At 42.1% G+C, this 16,257-nt stretch overlaps 5 protein-coding genes across 5 annotated transcripts; 3 read left to right on the plus strand and 2 right to left on the minus strand.

Annotated features, from left to right (window-relative positions):
* Nucleotides 1–1,357: 1,357 nt before the first annotated feature.
* PCYB_022310 (hypothetical protein) lies at nt 1,358–3,268 on the plus strand (the record flags this gene model as incomplete). The annotated part of the gene is made up of 3 exons (XM_004220580.1): nt 1,358–1,421; nt 1,505–1,532; nt 2,077–3,268. The coding sequence occupies 3 exons, from the start codon at nt 1,358–1,360 to the stop codon at nt 3,266–3,268; spliced, it is 1,284 nt and encodes a 427-aa protein (XP_004220628.1).
* A 601-nt stretch (nt 3,269–3,869) lies between these two features.
* Nucleotides 3,870–4,535, minus strand: PCYB_022320 (hypothetical protein; the record flags this gene model as incomplete). The annotated part of the gene is made up of 1 exon (XM_004220581.1): nt 3,870–4,535. One exon carries the CDS (start codon nt 4,533–4,535, stop codon nt 3,870–3,872), a length of 666 nt encoding a protein of 221 aa, XP_004220629.1.
* A 654-nt stretch (nt 4,536–5,189) lies between these two features.
* Nucleotides 5,190–6,010, plus strand: PCYB_022330 (hypothetical protein; the record flags this gene model as incomplete). The annotated part of the gene is made up of 2 exons (XM_004220582.1): nt 5,190–5,374; nt 5,740–6,010. Coding segments are annotated over exons 1-2 (378 nt in total), but the record flags the coding sequence as incomplete, so codon positions are not given.
* Nucleotides 6,011–6,053: 43 nt separating this feature from the next.
* Nucleotides 6,054–7,298, minus strand: PCYB_022340 (hypothetical protein; the record flags this gene model as incomplete). Its single annotated transcript, XM_004220583.1, has 4 exons — nt 6,054–6,137; nt 6,444–6,604; nt 6,731–6,873; nt 7,162–7,298. The coding sequence occupies 4 exons, from the start codon at nt 7,296–7,298 to the stop codon at nt 6,054–6,056; spliced, it is 525 nt and encodes a 174-aa protein (XP_004220631.1).
* A 2,354-nt stretch (nt 7,299–9,652) lies between these two features.
* Nucleotides 9,653–16,095, plus strand: PCYB_022350 (hypothetical protein; the record flags this gene model as incomplete). Its single annotated transcript, XM_004220584.1, has 7 exons — nt 9,653–11,063; nt 11,101–11,375; nt 11,554–14,620; nt 14,810–15,059; nt 15,358–15,702; nt 15,826–15,907; nt 16,072–16,095. The coding sequence occupies exons 3-7, from the start codon at nt 11,554–11,556 to the stop codon at nt 16,093–16,095; spliced, it is 3,768 nt and encodes a 1,255-aa protein (XP_004220632.1). The 5' UTR covers nt 9,653–11,063; nt 11,101–11,375.
* Between the last annotated feature and the right edge of the window lie 162 nt (nt 16,096–16,257).

Genomic DNA, 16,257 nt, shown 5'->3' on the forward strand with positions numbered 1-16,257 from the left:
GGTTCTACTTGCACGTCTTGTGCAGGTAGTACATGTTACCCCCCCCCTTGCAGATTCCTTCTTGTGGATCAAATCTTGCCTCTCATAATGGCAAAGATTTCGTGCCTACAAGAATGGGAAGCTATTTATAGGACAAATGAGCTGAAATAAAAACCGTTATAACGGAACAGGAGGGGGTAGCAGAGAATTTTGACAATTTGAACAAAAAAGGCAGGTCACCATATGCGTATGCATATTTATGCTGATACACGATGCGTGTACGTGCAATGAGGACATTGTCTTAACAGCCAGAAATGTGCGCATTTAAAAATGGGGGGGAGTTCACGCACAGGGAAGCAATGGGCGTTTCGATGCGTCGGCTAGGTGCGCCGCATGCTCTGCCATTGGATGTGTCACCTGATGTGTCATTTCACTGTGACAGTTTATATGCCCCCTCTTTTGACATTCTGCTGGGGCAAGTATTAAGAAAAAAAAAAAAAAAAAAGTCACGTAATTGACAGAGAAGTCGAAAATCCCAAGGGAAGAGAACCAACTTGTGCTCTTAAAAATTAATGGGAAAAAATGCCAAGTGCAATTTGGAAGGTAAGAAATATGTGGGGAAAATTAAAGGGAGAATATCATGGAAATGATGGCAAGAAGAAAGGATTAAAGGATAGGTTTTGCGCAAAAGGCTTACCAACAAAAAAAAAAAAAAACGCGAAAAAGCGCGCAAAAACGTAAGGGGAAAAAAAAAAAAATTGCGTAAATGGTTCCAGAGAAGTAGCGCAATAAGCGACTGGCATACTTCGATACGTTGGGAGTTAACAAAATTGTTTACACTCCCTGGGTATGCTTAACTAAAGAAAAAGTGCATTTTTAGCTAAAAAGTGGGGAAAAAAAAATTCTATTCCTTGGGAAAGGGTGGAGGGGCAAATTGAGAATGATATTCCCCTCCTCGATTTGCAAGAAACGATTAGTCTTTTCGTTTTTTTTTTTTTTTTTTAAGCATACTCCTTGTTGCACATTTTTAGCGGATTTACGAATTGAAATTGCAAGTGCATGTGCACCCCTAATTGTAACGGCAATTGTGTGAAAATAGACCTGGTGCGTTTCGCCCCCCACTCACGAGAACAAAGGTGTAACGGAAAAAAAAAAAAAAAAAAAGAAGTAAACAAATATAGAAGGAACGAAAAAAGCGAAAAGGTTAACATCGGAAGGCATGCATACAGATATACACACCGCGTTCTGTTTTTAGGCTTGTAATAGGCACATAGCAGGGCCTACCAAAATTACAAGCCGCCCCCCCCACACACACACGCAAGCAATCAAGCAATCAAGCAATCAAGCAATTGAGCAATTAGGCAAACATTTCCGAAAGATGGAAGGGAGGTTTAAAAAAAGTGACAGCGAAAATGACTACAAGTATTATGTGCTGCAAATAGGTAAGGGAGAACAACTGGCGTGTATACACCTGTGGAGTGTCTCACAACGAGTTTTTTTTTTTTACTCCCCTTTTTTTGTGCAGTGAGCCGTGTGTTAAGGCCCCTGTTAGGGTGTACCCCGACACGTCAGCAGCGCTTCACCTACAGTTACTTATGCACATTTTGCTTTCCATCTTTTTATAGGGCGAAAATACACCTATCTGGGATTTTCAGGGCTGCACAAACCCCTGTCAGTTTACAGGACTCCCGATTTTTTTCGGTACAATGAAAGTTTCCACAATTATGCTGAGGATAAGAAGGGGGTATACGACATAGTGGGAACCGTTTCGAAGGGGGGAGCGACTTCCTTGCGGGGTTGTACAGAGGGGAGCGCGGATAGCACGACCCAAGGGGAGAAATATGCCAACCAGGGCCAAGGCGAGAAAGGGGCTAATCAGGACCAACAGGAGAAAGGGGCTAATCAGGACCAACAGGAGAAAGGGGCTAATCAGGACCAACAGGAGACAGATGCCAACCAGGACCAACTCGAGAAAGGTGCTAATCTGGACCAACAGGAGAAAGATACTAATCAGGACCCAAACCAAGGCAGTGTTGACCAGGACCAACGTCTGAACAGCGCTCGCCGGGAGCACCGCCTCCCCCGCACGGGGGGCAGCAAACACGAAGGGAGCCTGATCTACCACTACGAGTACAAGTTCCACCAAGACGAGAAGCTGTGGAGCAAATTCTTCGAGGAGTTTACATTCCATATTTTTCGCAAGTTAATAAAAACGAATAACAAGGCAAAAAAAGTCATCGTCCTTTTGAACATGTTCATCCCAACGATAATTAAATATTCCCTTTGCAAAAGTTTAATCGAAAATTATGAATACACCTCTATCTCGTACATAAACGACTTAGTGTCGCCGCTTTTCTTGTGCAACTGCAACACGTGTGTGGTGATCGACTTGGGTTACTTAAGCTGTCGGTTGCTGCCCGTAATGAATGGCATGCCATTATATCACCATTACACGTATGTAGACAATGGGGGGTTTTACATCAATATGGAAATTAAAAGGTTATTGAAGGAGCAGTATGTGAGAAGGGCTCAGAGGAGGAGAACCTTGCGCGATTGGGAAGCTTCAAGCGCTTCACTTGTACAAGCTAGTGATGGGGACATCCTTACCAATGCACAGAATACAGATGGTGGTTATGCGGCAATTCCTCATGAAGAAAAAGCCACGGAGGGAGAAAAAGGAGAAACAAACACCTCGCAGGGATTAGTTAATTATTACCTCGATTTATACCCACTGGAGGAAATATTAAACGTCATCGACAGCATGCCAGATGATGAAATAGAAAATATGAAGATGAAATATTTTTATTTAAAAAATGAAGAAACCAAATTGTGCAGTAACAAAATTGTCTTGTATGAATTTCAAAATTACGAAATTATCGTAGAAGCAGATACTAGGTGGATGGCCTGCGAAATATTATTTACGAAAAATTATGAGCAAAATATAAATTTTATGTTCACATCCATACTGTCTAAATTACACATGTTTGAGTTTTCTGCTTTCCACAATGTGCTGCTGGTTGGTGGATGCAGTAACATCAAAGGGATCGTTTCGAAAATTGCTCAATCCCTTTTCCACGCGTTAAGTGAGAAAAAAAAAACATCCGTAAAAGATTTGGAAAATAGAGTCAACTTTCTCTTTCCAAAGATATCCCCCAACCTGCGCCAATTCATAGGAGCCTCCATCTGCTCGAATTTGGAAAACCTGCCCGACTACACACAGGAGCATATTCATAACAGTGTGCTGTACGACCACCTCAATGAAGACGTCTACTTCACCTTTAAGCGGTGACGCGCAGGGAAACAGAAGCAATCGGGGGGGAGGAAAAAAAAAAAAGGCGAAAAAAATAACAAAAAAGGAAGACAATCTGCTGTTCAACTAAGTTAATCCAAAACTTAGTGTAATCAAAACGGCCACTCCGGCACGTCCTCGGATCGGATCGCACCGCTGGAGGAGGTGGAGTTGTGGGCCTACAAGCGTGCTCGCCATGCCGTTCGGGTCTCCCCCTTTTCCCGTTCTCCGCTTTGCGGACCAACGAAAGTGCCTGAAACTCTGCAAGCGGGGGAACCTCCAGCTTCACCTCATTAACACGCCAAGGGGAGGAAACATAAACTAATTTGTCCACACGAAGATCTTAAGATGGTCTATGTTGGCTTCTTCCAAGGGGAAGAAAACAAAAATGAATTCGTTTGGGCCTTTCTCTATAAAATGCCCCATTCGCATTCGCTAAAAAAGAGAGCAGGAATGGTCCCCTTCTTGGACATCTGTTGAGTTATCGCGGGTTATTCCTTAATTTTGTCTTGTCGGAGGGAATGCTTCTTTTCCAACGTGCAAATATTTTGAAAAGGATAATTCCACAGGGGATGGGTGGCTGAGTGCTACGTCCATTTGGTTAATCCTCTTTGGCGTTTTTCTCATTTGACTCATTCTTGCTGCTACTATCCATATGGGGGTTGGCACCAGCCTGTCGCTGCTCCTTCTCCAATTTTTCCCTCATAGTTCGAAGCCTCTTGAGGATAAGACCCAGATGGGCCTTCTCATTGTCTACCATTTTTTCATACAGATAAGCGTAACCATTGGTGTAAAGCGGTTTGATTTTTTTATCAATCGACAGGCACATGTTAATTTTTTGCTTTTTTTCCAGTTCCATTCTTCTGTTGTAGAATTCCTTCTCCACTTTTTCAAGGGCAGCCTTTTTGCCATACCCTCTATTCATATAGTACAGCTGGTGGGTAGCCATCTGCGTAATGATATGATCGTTCCTGAAATAGTCGTAACCCTTCACATTGTTATTTCCCTCCACATAACAGTCTTGGAATCGTAGATGAGGATATTTTTTTAGCAGAAATTTCACCAAGTCGATGTACTTGTTATTGTTGTACCTTGACTTTAGGCTGATGTTGTGTATTTCTATTGGGGGAGCTCTCTCTGCCCATTCCAGCCACCGAGGTCGGTCGTATAGGTTGGTCTCCACCAGTGTTCTCATCTTGTCCACGATGTTGTACTTTAGCGCCCTGCAGAAGTTCGAGCCATTAGGGTGCACGGCGCCCTTCCCCATGTTTGTCGGTGAGCGGCGAGGCTAGCGACTAAAGCGGGGGGTCATGCAACGGAACACACGAAGGTGCACGCAGTGAGGGAGCTGCGATGAGAACTATGAAGGCCACTGCTCTGGGTACTATGCCACATAGGGACGTAGGGTCCAATCTTCGCCAGTCGAATTATGTATCATTAACTGCACCTTTTGCTTTCCCTCCTTTGCTTACCGGCTCTCGACTCCCCTCACGCATTCCGTTCGCCCTCTTCCGCAAGTGAACTTAGAGTCCCAATTGGAGGAGATGTCATGTGAGCCCATTCAATTTTTCCATTCAAATGCTAGCTCCCCATTTTTTTCTAAATTTCTTAACTCTTTGTTTATATGATTTGTCACCCGAAATGTTAGCTTTTGTTTTGGGTTTTATTTTTCCAAAGGAGCGGTTAAAATGGATATATTTTTTTTTTTCACACACTTGATAAATGGCATAAGGCGTGGCGACTAAGGTGAGATTGCAAATGTATGTTTGCGTAGTGGGGCGAGGAAAGAGAAATATTATTTGTGTAGTGACCCCTGTATAGGTGAAGTTCATTTAGAAAGCGTTTCTTTCATCGAGGGAAAAAAAAAAAAAAAAAAGCATAAAGAATGCTCTGCTCTGTATCATATACCACATTTAAGCAGGCACAACAAAGGTAACAAATCAGAATAGTATAGCACAGAATAACAACGCGAAAGTAGGAGTACCTTGCCTAGCACATATGAATTCCGTTGTGAGACTTCTGAGGAAATTTTCCTCCACCCAGAAGAGCATCAACGAGGAGGATATCACCATTTTGAAGAAAAAGCTACGATGCAAATTTAAAAGTGTTAGTTGAGGAATAGGCATATAGTTTGCCAAAAAAAAAAAAAAAAAAAAAAAAATGGCCATTTGGTGTGCAAAAATGGGGAGGGGCCAAACTGTGGAAAGAAAAATGTGAAAAAAGGGGAATAATTACAAGCCTTATTTAAATGCGCATGGAGTGGGATAAGGCGTGTACATAGCATAGGGACGGGAATGTGTACAGCCCCCACACACGAGCCCAAATGTGGCCTTAACGATGTATAATACTCTGTTCCTGGAGGGAGTTCCACCAGAGAGTCTACATAGGACAACTGTGTAGGTAGTGAACATATGTATACACGTGTGCCTCCTTATGTATGAACTTATTTTCCCACTCCTCCCTTGCTACAGGTCGGCATGCTCGAGCTAGACACGCTGATAAACAACTACTTAAACAGTAACATAAATAACATGGATAGGGAGAAAGCAAAGCTTCTGTATAATCTGATGGATATCGACACAACAAATTTGTTGAAACTTTTTTATTTTTATTCGAACAAGGAAAATCAGAAGGTGGGAAAACTAGCGGAGTATTTGAAGAACGTAGACGAGGAGGAAATAAAAGACACGTTCAAGTTGCTAATCGATATTTTGCATAATAACGAAAAGCTTGTCCGTTCGTGATGGATATAGAGAAAGGGTGAAATGCACATTTGGGGAAAAATTTACCTGATCATCATTCGCTCCCCACTTTGGTGGTGCTGCTCCTCGTTGGGCAGGGTGATCAGTACTCGACGTAGTTGGATAAGCTGCAGAATTGGTGAAGCGGAGCGGTGGTGGGAGAGCTGTCTGGGCATGCCGCTGGTTACTCTCCCATTTTTTCCTCCGCATTTCCACCCCCTTCCTCCGCTTTTGCATCCCTTTTCTCCGCCTTTGCATCCCTTTTCTCCGCCTTTGCATTCCTTTTCTCCGCCTTTGCATCCCTTTTCTCCGCCTTTGCACCCCTTTCCTCCGTATTGTGTTGTCTTTGCCTTACATTTGAACCAAGTCGGCGTGGCTTATGTTTCCCTGCGCGTCCACCTATTTTGTTAACATAGAAGAATGAAAAAAATTACCATCTCCTTTAATAATATTTTTTTGTAAATTTTGTAAAATTGGTAGGACAAAGTGGGCATTACCGGAACGTCAACTAAGAATTTTTTGAACTCGCTTTCGGTGAACTTGTTCCCATATTCACACAGGAGAGTCTTTAGCGAACTTTTGCTTATCGTTTCGCCTATTGGGAGGGGCAGTTATGCGGGCAAGCAAATATGCACATATGCATATATATATGTGTACCTACCTACCTACACACATATACGTTTGTGCATGTGCACGCAGGGGGCGTGGGCGGCATGTATACTCTGTGGGTTCAAGAAGCTAATGCACTTTTCCACCTTCTCCTTCGCGTAGTAGTTGCTCTCAAATTTGAGAACGTAATCGCTCAGCTCCTCAAAGCTGTAGCAGTTTTTGCTGTCTTCGAATATTTCGTAGCATATTTTAAACCTGCGGGTTGTTGACGGCCATTTGGGGGCGGAAAACCGTTAGAAGCGCAGGGCCTAAGGTGTGCATATCACTGTGCATATCACTGTGCAGCCATCTGTTCTCCGAAAAAAGGCACCAAGGGGGGGGGAGCTACTCCTTGCGAACGTGCGTTGGGACGATAAGAACCTCTCGACGTACGTACAACTCAACGAAGTGACAATCTAACTGAAAGAAATAGGAAGTTCTCTCGTCTACGCACATGATTGAGACAGCCCTCAACCGATATGATGAAATTATTTTTTGACGTACCCAAGCGATTTCAGTATTACTATTAGGTCCTGCTTGTCGACGTAGTCCTTGTCCTTTTTCTTTAAATTAAAGAGGTCTACAATTCTGGCGCTCTGCACAGCGGGGCGCGCCACGTGTGCGCAGCAGAATGGGCGCATGGTTCTATGCGCCTGTGAGTGTATATACATATGCAGGCACGTACGCCGGCACGTAAGGCGGTACGTAATGCGGAACATAAAGAGACATGTAAATCGACACATGTACGAATCAACCCAATCTAGCGCAGCGTTAATGCATGTATCTGCTTGGTAGCCTCTTCCATTTTGCGCAGAACATTCCCCCTTCCAGTGAGGTATCATTAATCCCCTTTTTTTTTTTTTTTAACGATCAGTGGGAATGTTACTTGCGTTTCGTCCATATTGCAAAGAGGGAAATCCTGAGTCTGTTATTTTGCCCTTTCGTTTTTTCCTTTACTTTTTGGGTGTTTATTTTTTTATTTTATTTTTGATCTTATTTTTTTGAATGGGGATTTTTCGTCAGAGCGTGGGTATAAGCCGGTCTCATCGCTCGTTTGCAGTCCTGCGTTGGGTATATGTACTTTCGCCTGCGTGGCGCAGAGCGTATGTGGACGGAACGGGAGGATAAACGGGCAAAAGGTTTATACGCGTGTACGTATGAATATAAAAATGGGTGGTCCTCACTGCATACGTAAGGCCCATGTGTACAAATATGCGTGAACGGCTTAACCTTTAACCTGTTTTATTGCTGATAAAAAATATAGGCTTTTTTTTTTTTTTTTTTCTTCTTGCTCTAAAAAATTGGTCAAAGTTTTTCCACAAAATGGTCGTCGCACATGTACATATGTTTGTACTGCCCCACGATTTTTATCTATTACTCATTTTTGCTATTTATATGTGCATACTGTGCGTATGTAACATTGTGATGCGGCATGTTGAATTGTCAGATTTTTTTTTTTTTTTTAATTCGTTTTTTTATTTTTACCTTTGTAGTATGGCCATTTGGTGGTGACCAATTGGAAAAGGAGTTAATGAGAATGCCTATAAGTGTAAATACGCCTACACGTGCCTATACGTGTGGAGATGCTTGCCCCAAGAGCTTACTTATCCATTTTAAACGCTTTCTGTAGGCATGTATATGTATAGCCCCTCTTCTAAAAGTGGCTTTACCCCTCATGCTATACAAAAATTAAGCGCAATTATCGAACGCAAGGATATATACTCTTCACATTTTATGCATTTTATTGCCTAATTGTTACTTTTTTTTTTTTTTTTTTACCTTTTTGATGATTTCCCCCTGCACGCGTTATGTGTAATTTTGCTTAACGTTGCAGAGTTTGCTTAGCTTTGCCCAGCTTCGCCAATTTGCACAGTTTGTGCGATTTATGCACTTTATTTATTTTTTTTATGTTCCTAATGTAATGCCATGTCTTATAAAGTTTGTATCAAGAAAAGCCACAGATTTTTTTTTTTTAAGAGTTCACTTTTAACGATATGTACAATTGCATTCATTTATAGACAAGAACGTACATTGGCATGTGAATTGCTGTTTTATTGTGTTCCTTTTCTTTTTTCTTTTTTTTCTTATTTTATTTTATTTTTGTTTGTTTTCTTCCATTTCGGTTTAACGTTTTTTTCAATTTTTTCCTCAGTAGCAAAAATTGCCATGCGTTCGCGCGTAAACACCGTACGTGCTCACTCCTAGCCTTTGCGTGGCCACGCGTTTACTCCATTAAGTGTTCGCTTGTTTGCACGCGCTCGTGATTGACGTTTTGCATGCTTACTTGTTCACATGCGCAGACGTCCACACGCCTGTATGTTTTCGTTTGCGCCATAAATCGAAAGAGTAAAAAAAAAAAAAAAAAAAAATCGCCTTTGGTGATACATACTGGCGAGCACCATTTATTGACAGAGAAAGGTGCCGCTCCCGAGCAAGCGAGTAGACAATGTGTCAGTCGCTGCACTAATGGTTGTTTACAAAAATTAAGAAGCGATCGGCGAAGGGGGAGGGGCGCACATAAGGCATATATTTACGTATGCACGGATTTACTTGTGCATGGCTGGCATTCCTGTATACAAAATAAGAGGGCTCAGCGCACTCGGATAATTATACGCCTGCGTAATTGTTATTGTTTGCTTGTACCTTTACGCGCATATTTACCTGCGTTCGCTTGTGAGCATATAAACATGTTTGCCTGGTTATATGCTTAGATACATTTATGTGTATTTTTTTTTTTTTTTTGTGCTGCAATAGTTCGAAGATTTCCTTTTTTTTTTTTTTTTTATCCAACTATATTTCAGTGTTGATTTTTTTTTTTAAATGCGATGCGCCCCTTTCCCAAATGCATGACAAATTTTGCTCATTTTTCGCATAACTTTTTGGTAAATTACCATACCTGTTGAAAAAAAAAACGGTTGGGTTTTTACTTACCAAAATTCACTGCTGGCGTTTATGTATCCCCACCCAATATGCGCTAAAAGGAAAGTAGGGGAAAATGGGGGAAGAAAATTACACACCAGATGGTTGCAGTAGCAGCTGTAGCAGTAGTGACACAAAGAATCTGGATTTTAGAGAAATTCAAAAGGAAATAAGCGAATTTAAAATTAAGCAAAACGAGACGTTCAATTTTTATCTAGACAGTATTGACAAATTGCTGGAAAAAGTTCAAAAGGCCAAAAAAAATGTAGAAGAAAAAATAAAAAAAAAAGACACCATTAAGATCGAAAGCGATAAAATGCGTGGAAATGCAAATGTGAATGGCAGTAGTGCCCAGATTAATCTCAGCAGTGTGAATATAAGTGAGGAAAAAAACAAGTACGATATTAAGCAGCTGGTAAAAGACGTGAAAGAATTGAAAATTACAGAAAAGGTGAGTGAAGAAAATAAAAAATTTTACAACATTTTGTTGTCATCTTATAGGGGAATCATATCATTGATAAAACAAGAAACTCCAGAGATTTTCAACAATGTTAACATAAAAAAAAGCGTTATCCTTAGATTAATTCTACTGCACTTTTTGCAAAAGGGCGATTTCTTTATGTACTACGTGTTAAATAAAGAAATTCTGAAAAAAAAAATGGAAAAGGATACGTCTGTGGTGAGTAAATTGGGCCAGAGTTCCGCCCCGAATGAAAAGATACAATTGTTCAATCAAGCAAAGGTGGCAGCCGATGGGTTGATGGCAGACGGCAGGAATAGGCCATCCGAATGCTCCGCTAACAGTGGCGATGGGAAAAATGAGAAGGCGCAGCGGGATGTCCAATCGGGGCAGTCAACCTCGCGAAGGGGGGACGAGGCGTTGTATAATGGGAACCCATTCCGGGGTGTGCCTGTCGAGGGGGGGAAATCCCAAAATGGTCATCGAGCTGGTTCCCAAAATGACGATCGAGCTGGCTCCCAAGATGGCCCCCCCTACTTCTTGCACACCAGTGAGGTCCCAGCGGAGAGTTGCCACAAGAAGGAGAAAAAAAATCGCGAGGGACAGCATTACACAGTCCTCCTTAACAACATAAAAAATGCCAAGTTCGTGTACTCGAAGAGTGATCTATTTTCCCAGCTGAAAAAAGAATATATAAGCAAAATATCTTTTGAAAATGACACAGAAAAGATCGAATTTGAGCATGCATTAATTGAGAAAGAAATATTCGAGGGATACACAAAACTACACAGGATTTTGTACAACCTGAAGAGGTTCCAAGTGGACACGTGTATCGAGTGGTACAATAACTGTAGCGAAACGACGAGGAAGAAGTATGTAAAGCTAATTTATTTACTACACTGTATTAATTATTTAATGTATTCGAAGGAGGATAAGGAGAAGGCACTTAGCTGCTTAAGGGACCTCATGATAAACTACAGTGAAAATAAATCGCACATATCGAGACTGAGCACTTTCATTTGCATCGGTGTGGATAACTTTTTCTTTAAAAATATGTTTTCCAGTGTCCATTCGAAGGTTTTCAATTTTTTTAAGAGAGCTTTTAATGAGGAGGGGATCCTCATCCGCGTGCCCAGGAAGGACAAGCGGGCCAGACAAAACCGTCAAAATTGTGAAAATTGTGAAAAGCGGCAAAATGGTCCAAAATGTCCAAATTGTCCAAATTGTCCAAATTGCCCAAATTGTCCAAGTTGCCCCAATTGCCAAAATCGTCAGAGGGATGGCCTACCCCACGATGGGACTACACATTATCGTGACAATAAAGAAGGAACCAGTTTGACTAGCCAAATGTCGGAAAAACGGAAGAAAAAAAAAAAAAATTAATCTCTCGACAGAGTAGTGAGGATAACCAGGATGAGCCCTCCGATGATGATCGCCGGGATAACCGAACTGTCTCCGCTTTGTCAAAAAGAAAGGAAAAAAAACTGGCCAAATTGGTACAAAAGAGAAATGAAAAAATGAAAAAAATAAAAACAAATGAACACATTTTGAAGAGAAAAATAAAGAAAAATAAAGAAAATGTGATAGGCAAAAAATCCAAGAAGAAAAAAAAAAAAAAAAAAAAAATACACACTGCAAGTATGACACATCAGCAGGTATACGGCCTCAGCAACAAAATCAGGAGTACTCAGGGGCCATTAATTCATAACGATATATATAAAGAGAAATACGTTCACTACGATTCGGACGATACGTATGGCAACACAGGGGAGGAAGAAGATGGCACTCTCCCGTTAAGTGAAACATTTATAGAAAATCGAATAGATGAATTTATGAGAAACGAAAAGAGGATGAGCAACCCATTTTTTTACGACACAGAAGATGAACATTATGTAAATGGAGAGAGATTGATTTTGCCGGATGTTAGATACGCCAATCTTGGAAGGAGAAGACACAGTGGCGGCGTTTGTGTGGGAAGAGCAAAGTCCCGTGGAGACAGCGAAGAGGACGACAAACTGAACAAAGGATGGTATAGCCACGTTTTCAAATGCACCAAAGATATTTTTGTAGAAGTAAATGCAGGAAAAAATGAATCCAATTTTTCAAGGAATGAAAAGGAAGAAGACCAAACGTGGAGGAACGATTACAATTACCATCATCGCAGATGTAAGAATGAGAAGAAGGAACCAGAAGAAGCTGTCTATTTGTACGAATTGAGCGAAAATGAATTTTCACAAATGTACCAAAATGATAGTTCCTATATTACCTACAAAACATTAAAGAAAGCAGCACAGTTTTATGACCATAATGACACAAAAATTCTGGAAAGCACAAATAAAAATTTAAATAGTGGCTATACAAACTTCCTAAATGTCAGTAGCACATATTGTACAAGCAATTCTTACTATGAGAGGGATTCTCATTTATGTTTTCTGCAGAGTAGAAGTAGTGAATGTGTTAGCTTTTGCAAACAACCAAGTGGTTACTCTTGCAACATCTCAGAGACACATTCATTTCGTGCGCTAACGAACTCATGCTTTATGAAAAAGCCAAACAGTTTGAAGAGGAAATTTGCCAAGTGTAAATTTTTAACACGTAATGGGAAAAGTGAAAAGATGAGCGAAAAAAAAATAAAAAAAATGGACACTACGTTATCCTCCACTGAGGGTGCAGCCAGTGTGCATTTAGGAGATGCCGCACGTAGCGCAGCATTATTATCACAGGAAGAGGAAAAAAAAAATAGCATAGGAGAAGATAAAACTGCGAGTGTTACTAACCCTGCCATCTGTGACAAACAGAAGGAAAACAAAAACACGAGGGGGAAAGAAAAAGAAAAACAAGACAACGATGATGATGATGATGTAGTAGGTGACCTAATCAACAGCAGTAGTGGTACCTTGTCAACAAAGGTTAAAAACGTTGATGAAGATTTTGAGTCGTTTAAGGAACAACTGGAGGGAGACACAGAGCATTGGGCTAGCAGCTCACAAAGTAATAAAACCCCCAGCTCGGAGAGAGCCTTGATGGACTCAAGTGAGGACGACTTTCACTTCTCCACCTCTGCCAGTTCGGATGAAAATGAAAAAAAAGATCTCAACAAAGTGAAAGAACAAGTAGATTTGATAAAAGAAGATTTCATAAAAAAAAACACTGCCATTGCTTTGCTAAACACGAACAATATACAGGCATACAATAGGGCCATATTAGCTGCGAAAAACACGAGGGCAAATAAAACTCCCACAGATGTTAGCAGAATTGTACTCACCCATGCTTTAACCAATAGAGAGATGTACACACTGCATAGCTCTCTATCGAACTATAAAAACAATGCGGAGTTTCGACGTATCTGTCTTAAGTGGAAAGCCAAGAAGGAAAAGCGAAAGGAGCGACTCAGAGGAAAGGGCAAGAGCAGTCGAAGCAATGATGATAAGCAGAAGAGGAAAAAAAAGAAAAAAAAAAAAAAAAAAAAAATAACAAAGGAGAGCAAAATTGGTAAGCAGAATAAGGGGGAGGAAAATGAGAACAAGGAGGGAGAAAAGACAGGCACGTCCCATGAGGGAGTGGAAGAGAAGAAAGAACAACAAAATGTAGAGCAGTCACAAGTGGGGCAGAATGTCCCATCTGTAGAGGAAAGGCTTAAGGAAAACGTCGAAGTTGAGGAGAAAATAATTGCTCCATCGAATTCGAATGCCGAGAATCCCCCTTCTGCCGTGGCAGGAAAAGGCGCCGAGGATTTGCCAACCCTGTCGAAAGGAGGGACCCTCCCCGAAAATGCTCAAGAGCGCGAGCCAAAAATGGAAGCAGATGAAGTGGTTTTATCTGAAAAATGCGAAGAAGGAAAAGAACGTAATGATGATGAGGTGCACACGAAGCAGGAGCGTAACAGCGAATCTGCCGAAAAGGTAGAAGACTCGCATGGTGCCTTAAGGGAAGAGGGAGTCATTCCGGCAGGCTGTACGGACGAGACTAAGAACAACCCTAGTGGTGCTGGTAACAATGCGGGCTATGCTACGGCGCAGAGCGGGGAGGAAATTCAACATAAGGATTCAGAAGCGAAGGTCGGAAAGGATGAAAAAGAGAATAGCGAGGAGGGAGCAGCGCACAACGAGGGGATGGCGGCGGTAGAATCGATGGAGACGGTGGAAGCAGCAGGCCAAAGGACAGACCCCCCAGCAGAAGAACACCCCAAAGATGAAGCAGTCGAAAGGCAGAATTTGCGGAAGGAAAACGAGGCAGGCGCAGGAGAAGAACCAGACGAAAAGGATCCCCCAAAGGATCACCCAAAGGATGACTCAAAGGACCATCCAAAGGACCTCCCAAAGGACCACCCAAAGGATGACTCAAAGGGCGGAGAAAAGGTGAAGCGCAAGGAAAACGCCGAGGCAAAAGTCAGGAAGGAAAAGAAGGGAGTTTTCTTGGGGTCCTACAAAAAGAACTTCAAAAAGAGGAGGTATGACCCCAATTTTTTTTACGACGAAAAGATGGAAGTCAAAATGAAGAGAAATAAAAATGAGAAAAGTGACAAGGTCGCTAAGAGTAAAAAAGACGGTTGCGGTTGCTTCAGGAGCGCCAAGTGCGCAGCAGGTAGGGTGGAAATGAACAGGCATGCTCTGGAGAAGCGTGCCAGGAGAGAAGCGTGCATAGGGAGAGAACCCTGCATAGGCAGTGAACTGTGCATAGGAAGTGAACCGTGCATAGGGAGAGAAGCGTCCACTTTTGCATCCACGCGCAAAGTGTTTAAATCGCGTAACGCGCGCACTTCCCACCCCGCAGGTAAAAAAGGACCTCGTAGAAGAGGCCGAGACAGCGACAGCAGCGACAAAGGCAAGAAGAAAAAAGACTCGAGCAAAAAGGACAAAAAAAAAAATAAAGAGAAAAAGAAGAAAGACGACAATAAAGGAGAGCCACAAGATAGTAAAGACCCCGGAAAGGATCAGAATAGCGGAAGTTGTGAGGACGCCAAAATTGAGAAGGGAAGGGAAAAGAGCTGCAAGGAGAAAAAGGTTTATATCCACTTGGAGAGGTAAGAAAAGAAAGCAAACGAAGGAGCTATCGGACAAATAGGACGCACCTGAAAGAGTAGAAGCAATCGAGGCTCGCGTTTAACAAGCTGTCCTGTGGGTGTTACCCGAGAACCTATTAGCCTATGGTCCTTTCCCGTTTCGTGTTTCTGCATTTGGGGGCACCTTCTCGATGCTCAATGTGCCGCTTGCGAAATGTCCTCCCCTGAGGAAAATAAAAAGGGCTGTCATATGTACATTTATATATGCTTGTATGCGTGTCCATACGTATGAGTTTTTTTTTTTTCCCTCCCCCTTTAGCCCCCTATCCGTTCTGGTGTGCGGAGGACTGATTTCCTCGAAGAAGCTTATAGAGGCCCAGGCCATCCTGAAGGAAAATAACAAAAGACTACAGGAGGCGAAAAACAGCTCTTCCCTAACTTTTGCGAGCGAGAGAAATGCAGACAAATGCTTTGACAAATTTGGGAAGGAGAAAAATAAAAAGAAAAAGGAGAATGGCGCTCTCTTTTCAAACTCCCTGGCGGTAGAAGTCGATTTGAGTGGATGCTTTTTTTTCCACTCCTCCTTTACCTGTCCCATTAGTAGGGACAAATCTTCCAAGGATAATCCGCCCTACGTGCTGAGATGCGGACACGCCATTTGCAAGTAAGCAATGAATACGAGGGGTATCACATGTAGTGCACCCCTTTTTAAGCCCCCCTCAAGAACTATGTACATTTTCTGCTGCACCCATGTCTGCATTTTTATTTCGCACTCTCCCCACCGTAGGAGCTGCGTGGACAAAATTCACGCGCAGAGGTCCAGACAGTTCAAGTGCCCCATGTGCCCGCAGTACCTGCATTTAATAGAGGTAGGAGTCCGCCCTTGTGCCTTCCCCTTATGCTGTTTAAAATTGCTGCAGTGGGGGAAGGAACATATAAAGCCAAGCTGCGCACGTACATGTGTGTGAATCGCCCTCCTGTCGTATCCATCACCATTGTTATAATTTCTACGTTCACCTCTACCCCCGTTCAGATAATTCCGCTGTACTTTAACTAGCCATCCGCCCCCGAAAAATATTTACCCCTCCCGATGAGAACAGTGCGCTCGCACAATCCGTAGTGCACATGGACCAATTGCCAAGGAAGTAACATGTGTAGGAATTTTTCACCTACCAAAAATGGACTAAATTGTACTTATAAATATGTAAAGACAAAAAAA

Source organism: Plasmodium cynomolgi, chromosome 2 (assembly GCF_000321355.1).
Source record: "Plasmodium cynomolgi strain B DNA, chromosome 2, whole genome shotgun sequence".
Classification (NCBI taxonomy): Eukaryota; Apicomplexa; class Aconoidasida; order Haemosporida; family Plasmodiidae; genus Plasmodium; species Plasmodium cynomolgi.